This window comes from Podarcis tiliguerta (assembly GCF_965153285.1).
Source record: "Podarcis tiliguerta genome assembly, chromosome: 14".
In the NCBI taxonomy this organism is placed as follows: Eukaryota; Metazoa; Chordata; class Lepidosauria; order Squamata; family Lacertidae; genus Podarcis; species Podarcis tiliguerta.
Window position 1 is genome coordinate 2,508,520 of NC_139547.1, and position 20,017 is coordinate 2,528,536.

The 20,017-nt window shown below is 45.6% G+C and overlaps 1 protein-coding gene across 5 annotated transcripts in view; it reads right to left on the minus strand.

Moving 5' to 3' along the window:
• Nucleotides 1–1,509: 1,509 nt before the first annotated feature.
• Nucleotides 1,510–20,017, minus strand: part of APBA2 (amyloid beta precursor protein binding family A member 2) — a 100,806-nt gene continuing 82,298 nt past the window's right edge. For all 5 annotated transcript variants that reach the window (XM_083412760.1, XM_083412763.1, XM_083412759.1 and 2 more), the window contains 6 exons: nucleotides 17,922–18,107; nucleotides 16,512–16,691; nucleotides 12,409–12,621; nucleotides 11,174–11,293; nucleotides 5,796–5,936; nucleotides 1,510–2,947 (listed from right to left, as the gene is read on the minus strand). In XM_083412760.1, coding sequence (XP_083268886.1) covers nucleotides 2,876–2,947; nucleotides 5,796–5,936; nucleotides 11,174–11,293; nucleotides 12,409–12,621; nucleotides 16,512–16,691; nucleotides 17,922–18,107 — 912 coding nt within the window. In that variant the 3' untranslated portion in view covers nucleotides 1,510–2,875. The remainder of the gene's footprint in view (nucleotides 2,948–5,795; nucleotides 5,937–11,173; nucleotides 11,294–12,408; nucleotides 12,622–16,511; nucleotides 16,692–17,921; nucleotides 18,108–20,017) is intronic.

Genomic DNA, 20,017 nt, shown 5'->3' on the forward strand with positions numbered 1-20,017 from the left:
TAGACACCCCTGAAGAGTCTTCCTTTCATGGTCCAGCTTTGGATCTTAACTTTCAGTGGCACAGCGCCCCGGTTCCTGTGGCTGCCTATTGAAGGGGCTCCTTTTGCAAAAGACCATTGGTTTATTATTTAACAAACAGACACAGACACATACTTTTTCTCATTCAAAGAAGTTGCTTTTAAAAGTTTTGAAGGACATGCTTGGGGCTGGAGGGCACCCCCCCCCCCCCCGTTGCCAAGCTGCGATGACCCTGCTTTACAACTTAGAAGTTGTATTTTATTCACTGTACCTCAAAAGTGTTTTAACTAATTCTGAACAGTGTTTTAATAAAAAGAGAAAAAGAAAAAATGTATTTCTGGACATCTTCCAGAATTGATTTTCTGCAATCAATATGTGGATTTTCTGTTGGGTTTCTGGGGGAGGGGGTTTGATGCGTTTATTGTCTATGCCCCCCCCCCTTTTTGGGCTAACTGATGTGCTGTTTTCCCCTTTTTAAAGATATTTCTGCTCCACTGATATTGACAATTCTAAGATTGAACCCAGGATAGTGGGCTGGGGCACTTCTAACCTACTAACTACTGTTGGACCAATGCCCGTCATTCCTGACCAGTGACTGTGTTGGCCACAGTCCATGGTCTGGCAACATCTGGAGTGCCCTATTCTTCTAGGTTACAAGCTGGATCCCTGGGGAAAGCTAAGTGTCTTATTCACGGCCGGGGGGGGGGGGGATTGAGCTCATGCCCCTTTTATTTGGCAGTTGTGGACCAAACCAGAACCAGTGCTCACTGCAGAGCTGTCCTATGGGGCTTGGGAGTGGTTCCAGAAAGCAGAAAGGTTTGTGCAAGAACTTGAGCACTTCTTCACCCGGCGCTTATGCAGCTGGAACACTTGCACCCTCCCTGCTGCAACAGAAGCTCAGTCAACAGACGGCAGCGCCTTCCTGGGCGCCTCTCTTGCTCCTTGCCTCTTTTGCTACAGCACCAGCCCCAAGGATTTCTTTGCAGTATCAGCTCAGAAAGATGTCAAAAGTTGCCATCTCTGAAAATGCTTTTTCAGCTCTGCTATTATGAAACTACAGTGACCTCCAGTGGAAGCCCAAGCATTCAGGTGACTCACTCGCACTCCCTCAAAATCTGCAGTGCTGATTTCTGGAGGGGAAGATGAATGGTGAGCAGGAAATTCCTTCTGCAATGTCACTTCAAGATGAAGCCCCAGTGGCTGAAGCCTGCGCTCTGCCTAGCCTCTCTTGGAACAGGGCACGGCACTCTTCCACAAATCCCCTTGGAGGAGACAGGAGCTGTGCCACCAGCCGCACCAGCTGGTCCTGGTGTCACCGCACCTGCTAAGCGAGGGGTGGGGGACCTTTTCCCACACAGAGGCAGAACTCCCTTGGGGGAACTGTTGGCCAGACCCCCAAGTGAACAGGCGGGTGGGGGGGTTGGCCTGTGGGTTGAAGGTTTTCTATCCCTGCACTAAGCAGACTTCAAAAACAAACAAAAGAAGCCACAGTGCTTTATTACTCCAAATTTATTAGCGAGTCTAGATTATTTCTCTCCTAGGGTCACCTGCATGCAACAAGAGATCTACGGCGTTACTCCTTGAACTACAGTAATCCTAAAGCTTTTCTGTTACTGCATGTAAGGCTTCTTTAGTCACAGTGTATTATTGTTTTTTTCAAGGCCTTGGCCAAAAGGAGAGAGAGAGAGAAATCAAGACAAAAAAGGTTACATCAGTTGACATTTATCTCATAATGAACACAACATTACTAGTACTCGGTTTATCATCTCCACAAATTCTAATACTGTTGATGGCGATGACTTCCCCATTTGCAGCCATCATTTACATTCAGACCACATGTTGGCTCAGAAAAAAAAACAAGAAAAAGGAAACAGGATCGACCTTAAAACTATTTAAACATGGCTTTCTGGTAGTAAACTCAAGTTCAACCAAAGAGGAATAGATGGAAGGTTGTGGGATATTAAAAACTAGGAACCCCATGTACCCCATATGCAAATCCATAAGAACAATTTCAGTCATTAAAAAACTTCAGTTTCCAAACCATAAATTTACTTGATCTAAATAAATATCCAGCTTTATATTGCGGCAAGTCTTTTGTTATTTTGCATCTGGGTTTTTGTTTTTTTTAAAAAACCTCCTCCTCCCCATCACCCCCACCAGCCCCCACCCCTTGTTCCACACTTAAAGTCACGTTTCATCAAAACTTGTTAACACGTTACACTTGTCAATAAGAATACCAAGGACAACAGTAGCTTTTCATTGGATTAGCATCAAACACTCCACCCCCCAGCCCCAGCCCCAACCAGAAGTGCATACATTCTTGGTCATTTCGAAACTGGCCTGCCCTCACTTATCTCCTCCAATTACACAGGCCGTTTTGCCACATTGCTTAAAAGCAGCAGGCATGCATACCTGGGACAGGCATGCCGCAGTCAGTGTTCAAATAAATGCCACAAGCAGACTCCACCAGCAAGAGGGATTGCGCAGGCCCCACTGCCTGCAGCTGGATCCCAGACCACACACCAGTGGGGTTTGCACAGGGGCGTTTGTGGTGGATGCCGCCCTATGCTGCCAGCTTCCACAGGGACAGGGCTTTGTAGATGATGTTGCAAAATACTTCCATGTATTGGAAAGGTGGTGTCAGTTGGTTATTGGTCTATAACAGATTCATCTTTTGGCAACAAAATGTTGTTTAAAAGAGAAAGAAATGGAGAAGAAAAAGGCAAAGAAGCTGGATCTGTTGAGGTTCCAGAATATATCCATGAATTGGTTCAAACCCTTTCTGTTCCTACAAAATACAAAAATTCCTCTTGAAGGTTCTAGAATGGCTGGGATCATTCAGTTCTTTTGATGAGAGTTAGATGTACAGTGGTGTCTCCTGTCCCGTTAGCAGCCTGAACATTGCTGCAGGCATTGTCTTCATATGAATCTGTCAAGTAGACGAGAAGAGAATTGGCAGCGGTTAAGATCTGCTGTGTTGAATGTGACAGTATCTTCTTCCTCTGCCCTCACTGCCTTCAGCCTCACTTAACCAGGGTGCCATAAAATCAGGCTCTGGTGACACTTGTGATTGTGTTGATGACATCAATGATGCCTGTAAACAAAATCACTTGCTGCATCATAGCCAACAGAATTAGACACCACCGATATGGACAAAGGAAGGCAAGGACAAGATGCCCACTGAGAAGCAGCTGAGAAACAAGCAAGCATCAAACCATATCCAAACAACGGCAGCTTGGATCAGGGCTGTGCCAAACAGTTCATAATTTCAATATTCAGTCTGAAAGCAGCACCATCAACACAGCCAAACAAATTAGGGGTGGGTGGGGCTAACTCACCATCCTTCTTCACCGGCATGTTCTTGCCTTCATTTGCCTATAGTTGGTCCCCCTGCAGTGCACCATGTGATTTTGTTTACATGCTTCCATAACGTCATCACCAAAATCACATGGGTCACCACTGCCAATAGGATTTTATGTGTGTTGGTAAGTGAGGTCAAGGGCAGTGAGGGCATAGGAGGAAGGTGTCACTGCCTGTCTTCTCAGTGGTACTTCGAAAGCAGCTTGCCAAACAGCACAGCGTCCTCCTCCTAACCTCCCTAAACAGCTTCAGCCCAGTATACCTGGAGGAGGATCTCCATTGCCATCATCCAGACTGGACACGGAGGTTGGAGGTCCTTCTGATGGTTCCCTCATTGCGAGAGGTGAGGTTACATGGAACCAGGCAGAAGGCCTTTTCAGTAGTCGCTCCCATCCTGTGGAACACTCTCCCACCAGATGTCAAACAGATAAACAGCTATGTGATTTTTAAAAGACATCTGAAGGCAGCCCTGTTCCGGGAAGTTTTTAAGGTGTGATGTATTGTGCTGGGGCAACCCAGTCAGATGGGCGGCATATAAATAATAAATTATTAGATTACAAGATTCGAGATTAGAAGACGTCAAAAAGAGAAAAGGAGTTCTTAAAAGCATAAAAGTACTGCAGTATCAGGCCAAAGGCCCAGTATCATGTACACACAGTGGTTCACCAGAGGCCCTAGGAAGAGCATAAACTTGATGTGGACTGCTCCACATTTATCATTACTTTCATTAGGTGCATATAAATCTTGCTAGCTAAATAAACAGGCAGGATCTGAGTGCAACATCAGCCTCCCCACGTGTGACTCCCAGAAACTGGCTGCAATAGTGCCTCAAACTGGACGTGGAAAACTGAAAAGACACATGTCCCGTTCTTATCGCTGACTGCTGGAGAGCATTTCAAACATCTGGGGAGGCTCCTGTCTATGCCAACTCAGTCATACCAACCCAGAATGCACTTGGGGGGGGGAGTGGTGAGCACAGATATTTGAAAATACCTTGGCAGCACAATCTCCTTGCACATGGAAAACAAGTCTTCCTACAGAGCGATCATGAGCACAGAAATTACAATCTGGGGGTGACTTGAAAGAAAGACGCTCCAATACCAATTGTAGGTAAGGTACACATGCGGCGTCTGACTAACTTTTCAGTGCTTGTCCAGACAGGGTAAAATACATTAGTTTTGGAACTAGTTCAGGGCTAGAGCTTAGTGACCCTAGAATTGCTTTTTTAAACTAAGTATTGTACATTGTGTTTGCAACATTATGTTGTAAGTCACCCAGGGGAGCTATTTAAATGTGGTAAATAATAAGAATCTCAAGAGAAAAAGAATTTAAATGTGGTAAACAATAAGAATCTCAAGAGAAAAATAATTCTAGAGAAGGACCCCTCCCTCGTAAGAATGCTGCCTCTCTGGGGTTCCCTTGTATCAATCTGGGGCTCAAATGTCTGAATGTGTTGGCATACTCTCTTTCTGCAGATCCTTACAATCCTCCCATAAGGATGGTATGCAGGCATTATACTTAGAAGGGCATTCGTTTGATGTTCGAGACAGAGATGGGACAAGGGGTGGATGTTGCTTCCAAGGCAACTCAAATTAGTGTGGATAGGGTAAGGTAAAGGTAAAGGTACCCCTGCCCGTGCGGGCCAGTCGTGTCCGACTCTAGGGCTGCGCGCTCATCTCGCTTAAGAGGCCGGGAGCCGGCGCCATCCGAAGACACTTCCGGGTCACGTGGCCAGCGTGACGAAGCTGCAGCTGGCGAGCCAGCACCAGCGCAGCACATGGAAATGCCGTTTACCTTCCCACTATAAAGCGGTACCTATTTATCTACTTGCACTTAGGGGTGCTTTCGAACTGCCAGGTGGGCAAGAGCTGGGACCGAACGACGGGAGCTCACCCCGCCGTGGGGATTCGAACTGCCGACCTTACGATAGGGACAACAGATTAAATAAATTCTTCCCTTCCAGCACACTACCTTGAAATTCCCAGTTTCCGATTTCTCTTTAGATCTTGACAAATGTTTACACATCTCATGCCTGTTTTACAAGCCTGCTCTCTTCAGTCAACTATCTGAATGCCAATTCATCAAACTACCACAACGTATGAAGACAAATGATCATTGTGCATTTCATGCATGAATCTACTGATTTCCAATACTTGATTAATTTTCTCCCCTAACACTGAAATTGAATAATGTATCTGAGTTTTCTCTTTTAAAGCACACACACACACACACACACACACACAATCCAAAGACACAATCTTTCTGGAAAACTAGATGAAAAACAGGCAAGGCCACCATCTTGGATTCAGCCTGGAACACAAATTATTCTTTTTCTTTCCCTTCCCTCCAACAAGGAGAAACTAAATCTGTCACAGTCCTTTATTATGGGGGGAAATATTCTGCTCTGAAAGCCTCACCTCTCCCACAGAGTTTGACAAAGCTTGTACAATCTTCTCATGAGCCGTGGCAACGACACTTTGACCGTTGATCTCAATGATGCGATGGCCAACCCTGACACCACCTCTCTCAGCTATCCCACCTCGCATCAGACTGCAGATCTGGAGAGAGAAAGAGGGAGAGAGATTCACATTGTTTTTTTAAGGTTGTGCCAGGTGTCCTGCAGAACTAGGAGGAAGGTCATGAGCTTTTGCCCTTGGGCCTAGATGTAAATGCACGAGACGAGCCCTGATGGATCAGGCCAATGGTGCATCTAGTCCAGCATCCTGGTCTCACACTGGCCACCCAGATCCTGGTGGGAAACCTGCAAGCCGGACCCAAACATAGTGAGCCCCCTAGTGGCTTGCAGCAAAGCATAGTCACCATGGCCAATGGCCATCAATAGCCTCTTCCCCTTGAGGGGCCGGCTTAAGCCGGGCTTTGGGAAGGAGGTGGGAAATGGAACGTGATCCAGTGTTACCAGATTTTCCAAAGTTTATTGTTATTTACACCTCCAGTGCCCCCCAACTGCCACCTCCTTGCCTCTTAGCAACCCACTAGGGAATCCTACTGTCCCCCCCACCCACTTTGCGAACTACTGCTCTAAACATTTTATTTCAGTTTTGGCCCAGGTTGGGGGGGGGGGGGGGAATGGTCTCCTAGCCTTATACCTGTCAATGCTCTTTTTTTTCCTTTTGTTGAATTGTTTGAATAAATATGCAATTAATTGTTACTGCTTTGAATTTTATTGTGTTAGTATCTCCCTTCATGCAGACTGCTATTCTCAATAACGCCTTTTTGTAGGGTAGGATGGGAAGCACAGTTTATGGAACCAAGGAGGTGGATTTCCTGAAAAAGTTTGGGAACCAGAGGATCAGATTCTAGACTACCGTGAGGGATTAATTTCCAAGGCTAGGTTTGCTGTTCAGGCTAAATACTGTATCTATCTCTCCCTCCAAGTTGGGGCCTGGAATCTCTTTCTGACTCCTCGGTTTGTTTAGCAAGGAAGGTTTGCAGCACAGCACAACACAGTTGACATGCAGAAAACTTTTGAAACGGCTCCCTGTTCTTTAGGCATCAACAGCCCTGAATTACTTTCAGGTCAGTTAGTGGTAACAGACCGAAAGCAGCAGCTGGAGATGACAAGAAGCCAACTCATCAATTCAAGCCTGAGGAAGGGGGGTCCAACTGTGCTTCACGGACCTAAGATGAACACAGCTGGCTGGCTGGCAGGAAATGCCCCAAGCTCTTGTGGTGAGATCTCCCCCCCCCCCCCCGTCTCAATCCCTCAGCTGCTGGGCTATCTGTTTAAAGTTCCCAAAGAGATCCCAAACAAATTGTCATCTCTGGGTCAAATGTGTACACAATGACAGCATTAAGTTCACAGGGGTGAGGGTTTCATCAGGTCCAGTTTAAGACGGGAATGAATCCAGCATCCAGGATGCGGAACTAGATGGGCCTGATCCAGCAGCTGGCTCTTCTTAAGTTCTTGCCGTTTGCACACTTCTCTGGACCTCATGGTGCAAGGCACCTCGGCTGCATCTTTTGAGAACAGGCGCATGGATGGCTTCATTATTTCTCCAACTAGTTAGTTACCTAGAGCTATAGAACTCTTTTTCTCCATCAAGAATGTGCTTCCCTTCATAAGCATCAGCTTTCTTACTTCATAGTTGGTCTGAATGCCTTCCAATCAAAGCAACACTTCATTTCACTAAAGGTAACTTTTGCTCCATACGAATGTCATATGCTAATATATGCCCAATCAAATGGCATAGGGTGAGGGGGCTGTGGCCCCAGGAGCAGAATTCTGAGGGGGGCAACCCAGGCCCCCATGACAGGCTCTCTTGCAGCGGCTGCATGGCTGAGCTCCCGGCTGCTGCCTTCCGGAGCCAGGGGGAGGCTAGCCAGGCCTTCAGAGCTGCAGTGGCCGCTGAAGGGATGCCCGCCCCTGGGCAGAACTCCTGCTGGCTGGAGCCCAGACTTTTCCTGGCCTACGCTGGTCCTTCCCTGGGGCCTCCCTCCCGGCATGTGTCCTTGGACAAGACACACACCCTGCAATGGCAACACAGAGAAGCCGTGGGAGCTCACTGTGATGAGAGAGGGAACACAGAAACCAGCAGGCAACCTCTGTGAGGAGCAGCTGCCGCCGCCGCAGGGGTGCAGTGAAATATATCTCTTGCCTCCTGCACAATGTTCAAAAGAGGGTTAGGAGCTGCAATGCTTGCCTTGCCCCAGGTTCTGGCAATGCCCACTACAGCACTGACCCAATCTTCCCTTTTTCTTAAGAACCTCGTGGGTTCTTAACTGTCTAGATCAGCCTTTCTCAGCCTATTATCCCTAGTGAGAAGGGATAAGAGGAGTTGTAGTCCATCTGGGGAGCCAAGGTTGAGAAAGGTTTCCGTTGCTCAAAGACTGGGTTGGCTGGGACTGTGGTGCAAACCATCTGGAGGACTTCAGCTTGGGGAAGGCAGCTCCATGTCAGCTTTATGCAAACTTGCCAAAAGTGAGGGCTAAGGCCTTATATTGGGTGAGAGTCTGAGGGCTGGCCCCTCTTGCACAGGGATGCAGCCCAGAGCAGATCCAAGGGCACAGCCTATATGGCAGAAGTCTGAGTCATAGAATTAAAACATAAAAATCCAGCTAGGTAAATTCACACCTTTACCTTCAGTAAATAGATGCTCACAGGTTGGCTCCCCATTTGAAATTCAATATGCATACATGCAATTATCATTATTTGAATATATCAGATCAGAGATAGGAAACTTGTGGCCCTGTTGACATTGTTGTTATTGGAATCCAGCCAGCAGGGCCAATGGTCAGAGAAGGGGGAGTGCAATCCAGCCACACTGGAGGGCCACGGGATCCCCATCGTCACATTAGACTCTATTCAAAACAAAGTCCTTGCCAAGGTAAAATTGAGGCAGCAGTAATGTTTGACAACAACATCAGAAGCAAAATGCAAGATGTGAAAAACAAAACCCAGGAAGGTAGAAAGTATGGAATGAGATCACACAATGCAAAAGACAGAAATATCACAAATCTCAGTATATACTGAGAATTGCAACACAGACATTCCTTTTCATATTGCTGCGGCTGTTGTTGTTGTTGCTAAAATTTGTTCAACCAAAGCAACTTACAAACGAACAGAGAAACCCCCTCACATAGATTTATTAAAGCCAAGAGGAAAAAGAAATACATTAATAACATCTCGCTCACTTCTAAAAGGCCAAAGATGGTTAAAGGCCAAAGGCCTGGTTATAGAGGAAAGCTTTTGCCTGGTGCCTAAAGATATGTGATACAAGGCACCTGGCGATACTCCCTGGAGAGAGCATCCCTCAAACAGGGAGCCACTGCAGAAAAGGCCCATTCTCATGTTACCTCCCTCTGGACCTCTCATGGAGGAGGCACACAAAGAAAGGCCTCAGGTGAGGATTGAAGGGTCTGGCTCAGTTCCTATGGGGAGAGGCAGTCCTCGAGGTATTGCGGTCCTGAGCCATTTAGGGCTTTATAGGTCAAAACCAGCACTTTGAATTGGGCCTGGAAACTAATTGGTAGCCAGTGCAGTTGGACCAGGATCGGTGTAATACCCTCAAACTGTCTTGTCCCAGTGAGCAGCCTGGTCACTGACTTCTGAACCACCTGAAGTTTCTGAACTGTTTTCAGAAGTAGCCCTACATATAATGCGTTGAAATAGTTATATGAAAAGAATTTCAGTCAGATGACATTCTAATACTCCAGGTTCACCCTTTAGAAATCCTCCTAATCCTCAGGGCAAGGCTCCTCAGGGCAAAGTGGATCCTTCTGTTTTGCCTTCAAAAGTGCTCGCTAGGCCCTGCATTAGACATTCACTGAACAGGGTGGCATTGAGGCCACTTGTGAATATGCCTAACAGCCACTAGATGGTACCAAACCCCAGTTAAAGTGGTACTGCCTTATGGGAAACCTATTCAGAAAGCAACCTGCTGCTGCAACTAGGTGACTTCCAAATAGAACAGCTGGCATGAACTTCTTTGAGATCAGGGCTCCTCTAAAGAATTTACAAGCAGGACTGCTGGCTAATATGGAAAGGGCCTCTTGCTCCCACAGCGCCCAGCTGTCTGCTGGATGACCTCAAGGCAGGCTGTGAAGCAAGAGTCCTCACTCACTGCTGCTCAACAAGGAGACTGAACTTGGCTATATCATGGCTGGTAATCAGCTATTTGCAGAAGTCATTGTAATAACCAAAGAAGGGTCTGTCTGCTTGATCAAACCAAGACCCATCTAGTTCTAGAATCATAGAACTGTAGAGTTGGAAGGGACCACATGAGTGATCTAGTCCAGCCCCTGCAATGCAGGAATCTTTAGCCCAACGTGGGACGTGAACCCATGAGCCTGAGATTAAGGGCCTCAGGCTCTACCAACTGAGCTCTCCCAGCTCCACAGAAGCCAGCCAGGTGTCTCTTTTGAGAAGCTCACAAGGATGGCATTAAAGCAACAGTCCTCACTCTTGACTGTTGCCCCAAGCAACTGCTATTCAGAGGTATGATGACTCCATAGGTAATATACAGCCATCATGACTAGTTGCCCCTGATAACCTTATCCTTCCTAAATTTCTCTAACCCTTTTTAAGCCACCCAAGCTAATGGGTAGATTTTGTAGTTTGGCTATGCACTGTGTGAAGAAGCACTTTTGTCTGTCCTGAATTTTTTGACACTCAGCTCCATGGGAGCGCCCTGGGCGAGTGCATTATGCCAGTGGGAGAAATGTATCTGTCAACTTTCTCCACCATGTGCAAAATTCACTCACCTTTTTTCCTCAGCTAAATATTGCATTCTCAAAGCAGCCCAGCAATTTAAATTTTCATTTCCAATTCACCTTAAAGGGATGGTGGAATAAGGTAAGGCTGTTAGCAGTTGCAGAAAAAACTACAGAATGTAACAGAAAATCTAGAGGAGTTAAATCTCAGTTACTTGGTCTCTGTTGAATTTGTTTTGAGATGGGAGCAGGGAGCAGTTCTTCCTCCAGAGCATCATTATGGGCAGGGATTATACCTAAACAGTTTTGGTCTGTAGATTAAAATCTGCTACTAATTATCTTTCTTGGATTTCCATATCGCTCTTTGAGTATTTTCTAAATAATTGTTTGGATTTTCTCTTTTTTCTGCGCATCCACAAGTAGCACAAGGACTAAGCTCGTAGTTAAGTTATTTCTTATGCGTTTTGTAATGATGTAATTTTTGTTTATTTGAAAAATCTCAGTAATATTTTTTTAAAACAGCAAATAAGAACCATTGTCCTTATCCATCCGACTCTTTTTGAGCAAAGACAATAGTTTTCAAATCCAAGCACCATACCAACACTACAAGGAAAAGTGAACTTACAATTCCATTCTGCACACTGAAGCCCAACTGGTATTTCAAGTCTGGTCGCTTTATAAGGACAGTGGTGACTGGAGGGCAGCTGACAATGTTCAACTTCACTTGCGTCTGGTTCTTAAGACCCTGAAAAATGTCCTCAAGCTTAGCAAGTTCTTTATCACAAACAAAGGAAAGCAGTTTCCAGTGGCCGCCACTTCATAGTTGGTGGTGTCTAATGGTGTTTCTGTCTTATCCCATTGTGGGCACCCAAAGGGCTCCTGCATGGGAAGTGATTTGATGCAAATAACTGTGTGTTTCGTCTTATTGACCTAATGCAGTGGGGACAGGAGGCGCTGGTCCAGGAATTGACTCTGCACTCCAGGTCTCTCTCCCTGGCCTTTGGAACTATCCTCAGGCCACCCCACCCCCCCCAAAAAACCCAATCTTGTTCTGCACCCTCCTTAAATGCTTTTGCCTGGTGCAAATGTATACTTGAACTTGGATCCTTGAACTTGAACAGTGGGTGTCTTGGTTGCCTGAATGCAAGGAGAAGTCGGGGTGTGGAATGGCTGGGATGGATGGAATGCCCCTCTGGATGGCCCCCGCTGGCATATGGCCCCCAGAAGCCTGCCCTCAAGGGAATGTGGCCCTTGGGCTTGCAAGCGTTCCCCAATGCTTCAATTCCTCCACAACCTACCAAATAGGCAGACGAGCCAACAACTAAGGACATGCTTTTATCACCACCATTCATCATCATGATTTTAAAAACTCCCCTTACATTTCTATCCTGCCCTTCTCCCCTCATGGGACCCAGTGTGGCAAGCATCTGATTCCCAGGCAGTCTCCAAGCCAGGCACTAACCAGAGTGAGACCCGCTTGACTTCAGCAAGACAGAGAGGCCTCGTGGCTCTTGAGACGACTACCTTGGATTTTATAAACTGGTGACAATCTCATCCTCCCACTTTCTCCCTTTGCTGTCAGTAAGCCCCACAGTGTTGGCAACATCAAAATTTGTAATTGTAGAATTTCTAGGAAGTGGGATTCCACAATCCACAGGACAGACCCCTCCCCTCTCATCCTAAACAGTTCCTTCCTTCCTTCCTTCCTTCCTTCCTTCCTTCCTTCCTTCCTTCCTTCAAAATGTTTTTATTAAAAGATTTTTCTTGGGTAACAAAAGTACATACAGAGTTTCTATTTTCAAGTCATAGAGTCCTTCATACAGGTCAGTCTCATTCAGAGTGAGACATTACATGCAGTACCTTTATGATTCCTTGACATGTCGCCAGGGGCAGCCCCACGAGGCTGGTCCCGTTAATGGACATAATCTGGTCCCCGATGCTGAGCTTCCCTGAACGAGCCGCAGGGGCCCCATTCATCATGTTGGCCAGGATCACTGTGGGTAAAATGGACCCCCAGCCAGACTCCACGATGACCACACCGAGAATCTCGCCCTTGTGTTTGGCTATCTGCAACTGCAAAATAAAACAAATTGGAGGGAGAATGTTTGTGGGAATTCTAGGGTTGCAGAATTCTGCAAGGAAGTGTTTGCCCAGCTTAGGGGGGAAAGGTGCAGTGTTCTGATGGGATCCAAAAGCCCCCCCACTTACTCCCCGTCCCCCAAAAAAGCAGTGGACATTGGAATGAATAGCAGGAAAAGTCCCTCAAGGACAACATGCCAAATATGGGGAATATGTACTTAGGAAGCTGGACCTGCAGTGTAAGAATTTGCAAAGCCATTTTGGAAACATACAGTCAGCCTCACTATGTCTTTTTTAAAGATGCAAGACACAGGACATGAGCAATGCATCCTCTATGTAAAGCCACAGCAGGCAACAGGCCCACTCTGCGCAGTGCTGATTACCCCACAGCGGGAGGCCCATTACTGACTTTAAATATATAACACTTAGCAAAAGATGCAAAAGTAAATAAATAATCCTACAGCAATAGGCTTGGAATTCTATGAGAAAGATCTGCTTTGTTCAGGAAAAAGATCATTGGCAGGTTGGAGACATGAAGGGAAAGCTCAGTGAGAGCACATCTGAAGGTCCTGGGGGTGTCCCCCCTTTAAAACCCTGAGGAGATGCTGCCAGACAGTGTGGACACAATTCAGTGGACAGGATTTCATATAAGGCAGTTTCCTGTGTTCATGTATACAAGGTGTTCATAGAATCATAGAATCATAGAGTTGGAAGAGACCACAAGGGCCACCGAGTCCAACCCCCTGCCAAGCAGGAAACACCATCAGACCACTCCTGACATATGGTTGTCAAGCCTCTTCTTAAAGACCTCCAAAGAAGGAGACTCCACCACACTCCTTGGCAGCAAATTCCACTGTCGGACAGCTCTTACTGTCAGGAAGTTCTTCCTAATGTTTAGGTGGAATCTTCTTTCTTTTAGTTTGGATCCATTGTTCCGTGTCCGCTTCTCTGGAGCAGCAGAAAACAACCTTTCTCCCTCCTCTATGTGACATCCTTTTATATATTTGAACATGGCTATCGTGTTGATACTTTACTGAGATTTACAAGTGTGAAGTGGAGCAGAGGGAGAGGAGCTATTCAACAAAGCCATGGGGATTAGGGGAGACACCAAAAGCAATAGACTAGTTTAGCCTTCCCCAATTTGGCATCTTCCAGATGGCATCTATTTCCATCAGTCCCAACCAAAGATTGAGCTAGTTACAACTGTGGGCTTCCAGTTCTGGTCTGCCTTAATGGATGCCACACCCACAATAGCAGAGACTGTTAGCAAAGGATAAACAAGGATGATTTGAGGGCAATTGTCCTTGCAAGCTCCCCAATACAAATGGAAGTCAAAAACTTTGTAGCTGCTGGTAAGGGATTAAGATCATGACTGAATGTAATTGGATTAATTAAGACTTTGGAAGCAGGATGAAATAAAATCATCTCAACTTGAAATCTAGCACGCGGGAGGCCACACAAAATGTATAATTGGCTTTATAGTTGATATGTATTTGAATTTGAATTGTAATTTGAAATAGATAAAATGTGGTTTATATTGGATTTTATTAATTGAAAATTAATAAAAAATTATTTACCAAAAAATGAGAGAGCTAGTTACAACTGTGTGGGAGGAACGTTGGCTGAGCTGAAAGCCAGAGAGACACTTGATTCTCTTGTCTCGGGAAACCCAGCCAGATGGGCGGGGTAGAAATAAATAATAATAATAATAATAACAATAATAATAATAATAATCTGTGCTGAATCCACAGCTATTAGTTTGTCCCCTCCCCAGGCACCTAACAGGGAGGCAAGATCTGTTGGAGCCCCTCCATCTTGTGGCTCAGGTTGCATAAATGTGTAAATAAAACTATATATCCTAAAGACACCACCGTCCAAGCTGACCATCATTTTAGGGAAACAAAATCCTAGGGAAGCACTGGAACCCCTGGAGTCTCTCACTGCTCAGGGTTGTGGACACACAACAATATCAAATGCCTTTTCTTCAGTCTCATGAAGGAGTCCCACCACCTCACACTGAATGGGGGAAATGTATATTTGTAGTGCATGATTGGACTTTATTTTGCCTTGCAATGTTCAGTTTTATATTTGCTATTTTGGAAAATACTAAACATACTTTTTAAGAAGCTGCAGGGTGGTGGCAATTGCAATCTGGACAATGATAAGGGTGAAGGGTTAAGCTCCCATCCCCTCTGTCCTGGCCCTGATCTGGCTCCTCCCCCCACATTGACTATTGGTAAACAAACAATTACTATCAAAGGGAAAACTATATGACAAACATCACATCTAGCTTTAGGTCACCTGTACTTAAGCAGTATATAAATTGACTATGTGGGACAAGAAGCTACAGTTAGAAGGATACGGAACAACTGATTGGTTCAAAATCGGGAAAGGAGTATGACAAGGCTGTATATTGTCTCCCTGCTTATTTAACTTATATGCAGAATTCATCATGCGAAAGGCTGGGCTGGATGAATCCCTAGCTGGAATTAAGATCGCCGGAAGAAATATCAACAACCTCAGATATGCAGATGACACAACATTGACGGCAGAAAGTGAGGAGGAATTAAAGAACCTTTTAATGAGGGTGAAAGAGGAGAGCGCAAAATATGGTCTGAAGCTCAACATCAAAAAAACGAAGATCATGGCCACTGGGCCCATCACCTCCTGGCAAGTAGAAGGGGAAGAAATGGAGGCAGTGAGAGATTTTACTTTCTTGGGCTCCATGATCACTGCAGATGGTGACAGCAGCCACGAAATTAAGAGACGCCTGATTCTTGGGAGAAAGGCGATGGCAAACCTAGACAGCATCTTAAAAAGCAGAGACATCACCTTGCCAACAAAGGTCCGTATAGTTAAAGCGATGGTTTTCCCAGTAGTGATGTATGGAAGTGAGAGCTGGACCATAAAGAAGGCTGATCACCGAAGAGTTGGTGCTTTTGAATTATGGTGCTGGAGGAGACTCTTGAGAGTCCCATGGACTGCAAGAAGATCAAACCTATCCATTCTGAAGGAAATCAGCCCTGAGTGCTCACTGGAAGGACAGATCGTGAAGCTGAGGCTCCAATACTTTGGCCACCTCATGAGAAGAGAAGACTCCCTGGAAAAGACCCTGATGTTGGGAAAGATGGAGGGCACAAGGAGAAGGGGACGACAGAGGACGAGATGGTTGGATAGTGTTTCTCGAAGCTACCAGCATGAGTTTGACCAAACTGAGGGAGGCAGTGGAAGACAGAAGTGCCTGGCGTGCTCTGGTCCATGGGGTCACGAAGAGGCAGACACGACTAAACGACTAAATAACAGCAACATAAATTGACTCCATAAATAGTTTGGTGCTCATTTATTTCCCTTCATTCATCACCCCTTCCTTCTCCATGAGGTTGTTTGTTATCCATGCACATCCAGGTGTGTGTTCATCATGGGATGTTGGAAGATTCAGGACAGACAAAAGAAAGCACTTTGGAACTCGCTCCCACAGGAGGCAGTGATAGACACCAACTTGGTTGGCCTTCAAAGAGGATTGGACAAATTCATGGAGGCATCTGGTTGGCCACTGTGAGTACAGGATGCAGGACTAGAGGGGCCATTGGCCTGATCAAGCAGGGGCATATTATGTTCTTACAAGTGAATAGTGGGAGGTGTGGAAAAGCTGGGGGTGGCTGAAGGGGTAAAGGGGCTGCTTGAAAGAAGTCCAAACTCAATGAACTATATATAACAACAGCAAAATTCAAAACCCAGCTCAGTGAATTTAATTTTATGTTACTGTTTCCATACGATGAAAATATATGTTTGCAAATGAGTTCTTAAAACTCCACATGGGTTCCCAGCATGTACATTCCTAATCCTACAGTGAAGAAGGAGCTTTAAGAACAGGGCAAATTAACCTCCTTGCAGTTTTCCGAGTTGGAAAAATGGATCAGATCATCGTTGTACATCTCCTGGGTGTTGATGATGTCACTGTATTCCTTCTGACTCAAATCCTCAGGGTTGATGCCATTAGCTCTGAGGAACTCCTGGTATGCCACACTGAAGGCCTGGCCAATTGACTGGGCAATCAGCTGAGCCTGCAAAAAAAAAAAAAGTGGAAAATAATTTCTGCCTGCCTGTTGTTCAGGAATTTTGATGTACAATTGCTAGACATTGAAGTATTTTATTTAAAATATTTAAAATTATATAGCCCATCTTGCTGCCAGCCTTGGCTTTATTCCTTGGCTGTGCTGTACTCCTTCTGGGAGGACCACCAGGTTCTAAGGACAACGAAACAGCCTCTGTGCCCATCATTCATCATGCACATGTAACTATGCCACTCTGCAGAGTCACCACTGTGGACCACCTGGAAGAAGCTAATGGACTTGCACTGCAGGGGGTTGGACAATTCTAGTATTCCATGACCACTGATGATCCACAGACCACAGCATGGAAGCCTATGATCTAGCGCACACTAAACTAGAGTCAAGCACATGGCACATACATATTCCACTGCCAGTCATTACACTAGGGTTGTAAGGAAAGGTATTTAAGCTAGATTCTATTCAATTGCTCACAAAGGAGTAATGCAATTAAATCATGGCAGTTGTGTTAGATGACCTATATTTATGCTCTGACTGCTCTGCAATGATTTGCCAGCCCTTCAGTTCTCCCTGCTGCAAAGGTCTCCCCATGGTCTGCATCACAATGACAGGAAGAAAGGGATGTCCCTTAGGGGTGGGGCAAGGGTGGGGACCTGTGGCCCTCCAGATGTAGCTCGACTCCAGTTCCCATCAGCCCCAGCCCTCATGGCTCATGATCAGAGATGATGGGAGCTGTAGTCCAGGAACATCTGGATGACCCCCAGCTCACCATCCCAAGGCGGGAGAAGGACCATGGTTCAGGTATTGTAGCTTTGCATGTAGGAGAGAGTAACTTCGCTCCATGGCATCTCCAAATAAAAGTTGCAGATGGTGGGGAAGATCTTTCTCTGCCCAGGACCCTGAAGAGCAGCTGCCAGTCAAAGTAGATAACACTGACCTATGAGTCCATGTTATGCTGTCATTTTAGGTCATGTCTGCTTTAAAAGACCTTTTAAAAGTAAGGTAAATTATTAAACGTTCAAGCACTCCAGGAGAAGGGCAATAACGTACGGATGTGCATTCTGAGCGTGGAATTCCAAGCGGAATAAAGAGGAAACTTCTTGGGAATGGAAAGAAGGCAGCAAACACATTGGCCCTGAACATCTCTGAAAGGCTTAACCAAGCAAAAGCTTCAGCCATGCACAACCTCTAAATAATGCATTTTTCCAAATGCCGTTCACTTACATCCTCTGATTCGAAGACGTGGCAGATCATCTTGTACTGCTTCTTTCCTTCCTGTGCGCCGGGGGTCGTCTCAATGCAGTCCTGCGAAGCTGATCGGGGCATCCGGCGCCTGGCCATCAAAACGACGATGTTACCTATGTCGGCAATGTAGGAGATGGTGCGCAGTGCATGGTCCATCATGGTTTCCTAGGAGCAACCGATAAGCCAAAACTATCAACATGGGCCCCCAACTATTCCTTCATGTTCCTTCATATTTTATAAAGAAGAAGAGAGAAAACATTAGAAGAACAGTGCCCCACTGCCTTGAAACAGATGTGCCAGCCCACTTCTGCTGCCCAGAACTGAACCGGGGCTGGTGGAAGCTGCAGCCCAACAATATCTGGAGGGTCACAGGTTCCTCATCCCTGAACTCTTTGGTCCAGTCCAGTCCAGCTCTGTTCTGTTCCTAGACTGGGCAAGTTCCCCATCTTCCTCATGTCCTGCTTGGGGGCTCTCGGGGGCATCTGAAGGGGAAAGAGGTCACTGGACTAGACAGGCTTTGGCCTGAGCCAGCAGAGCTCCTCCAAAGTTCTTATGGTCTCCATGCTTCAGTTCATCTGTTCACTGCAATCCTGCACAATAATCTGCAGCAGAAATATCCAGAATTCTCCCGCCTCTTCCTGTGTGATGTACAAATCAGCTCCTATTGAACTTGCACTGAAAAGCAAATGTGATTAATTTTTTGCCAATCATTATGGGTCATTTTAGAGTGTGCTAGTCTTCAGAAAAATCTTTCCATTACCAATATATAGAAAGAATCATTGATTTCTTATTCTTTGATAAATGATGTAAGCAACTCAAACTGTCATTTCAAATAAAAAGCCAAAAGTGTGGGGACACACGCACGCACACATATACACACACGTGCGCGCACAAACATCTGACATTTCAGTTAATTAAATGGGCATTTAGAGACCCTGGATGCAGCTCAATTTAAAGCCATTTAGTTTGTGCTTTTAATTAAATTTGGTGCTTTAAAAACCTTGGCTGTTAAGCCACATATAATGCAGTACTCATATGAAAAGTATTATATTCTGCAAAGCAGCTCTTACATTTCAAAATGAAATGGGTTCAACAAGTCTTTGACAAATAAAACAAATAGACTGGCTATATGGCTCAAATCAACACAACTAAAATTCACGCGCAATTAAGGAATGAGAGGCATTCGTGAGATCAATTAAGGGAAATAATAGACATTACTGAAAACATACAATTTAGAAAGCAGGGGAGGGGAAGCTGAATGTTAGAAGATGAAGGTGCTGGAATTTCCCCTAGGCAAGAAATGAAAGTCTGCTACTGTATTTTTAAAACAAGACAATAGAATTCAGGGATGAGCGTTCAGAGGACAGCAAATTGAATGCACATCTGCCTCCATTCCGTTCCTCCTCATGGTCCACACTAATCAAACAAATAATCAATCTGCAGGGACAAAGGTCAAGAGTTGGATCAAAGGAGCTGTGAATGGAAGAAAAAGGCAGCCACAAAAACTAATCTGCAAATGCATTTGACTGATGGAAGTTGTAATCAAAGCTTCATTAACGTGTGACCCAGAAATTCTGGATCCCCCTGTCAACTGATGCCAAGGTTTTGTGCTAGTTTGTGCCATTTTGTGTTGCGAAACCTGTGTTTTGTGCCACCCTCCAAACCGAGTAATTGACAAAGCAAATTGAGGTCACAAGTTAATGCCAAAAATCCAAAACTGTCCGATTGACACCAAACAGGTGCCAAAGTTTTGTGCTGCAAACACCATGTTTTCTGCTGCCCCACAAACTGAGTAATTAAGATGCAAACTGGGGGCCGTAGGGACACCCCAAAACCAAAGCTTGTCTGAAATCTCAGGATCACACATTAAAGAAGCTTTAAAAATAGCTGGAAGGCACTAGCTTGGCAAAAGTGGTGTTAATTTAAGCAGCCACTGCAAGCTGAAGACCCTGCCTTTGGCTTCCCCCTGCCTTTAGTGTATTTGAGATGGCAGCCTATGATAAGAGACCTGTGACTCCCATTCCCTGTCATCTCTCCCCCCCCCCCATCCCTGCGTTGAGCATCAGCTTGGTGGC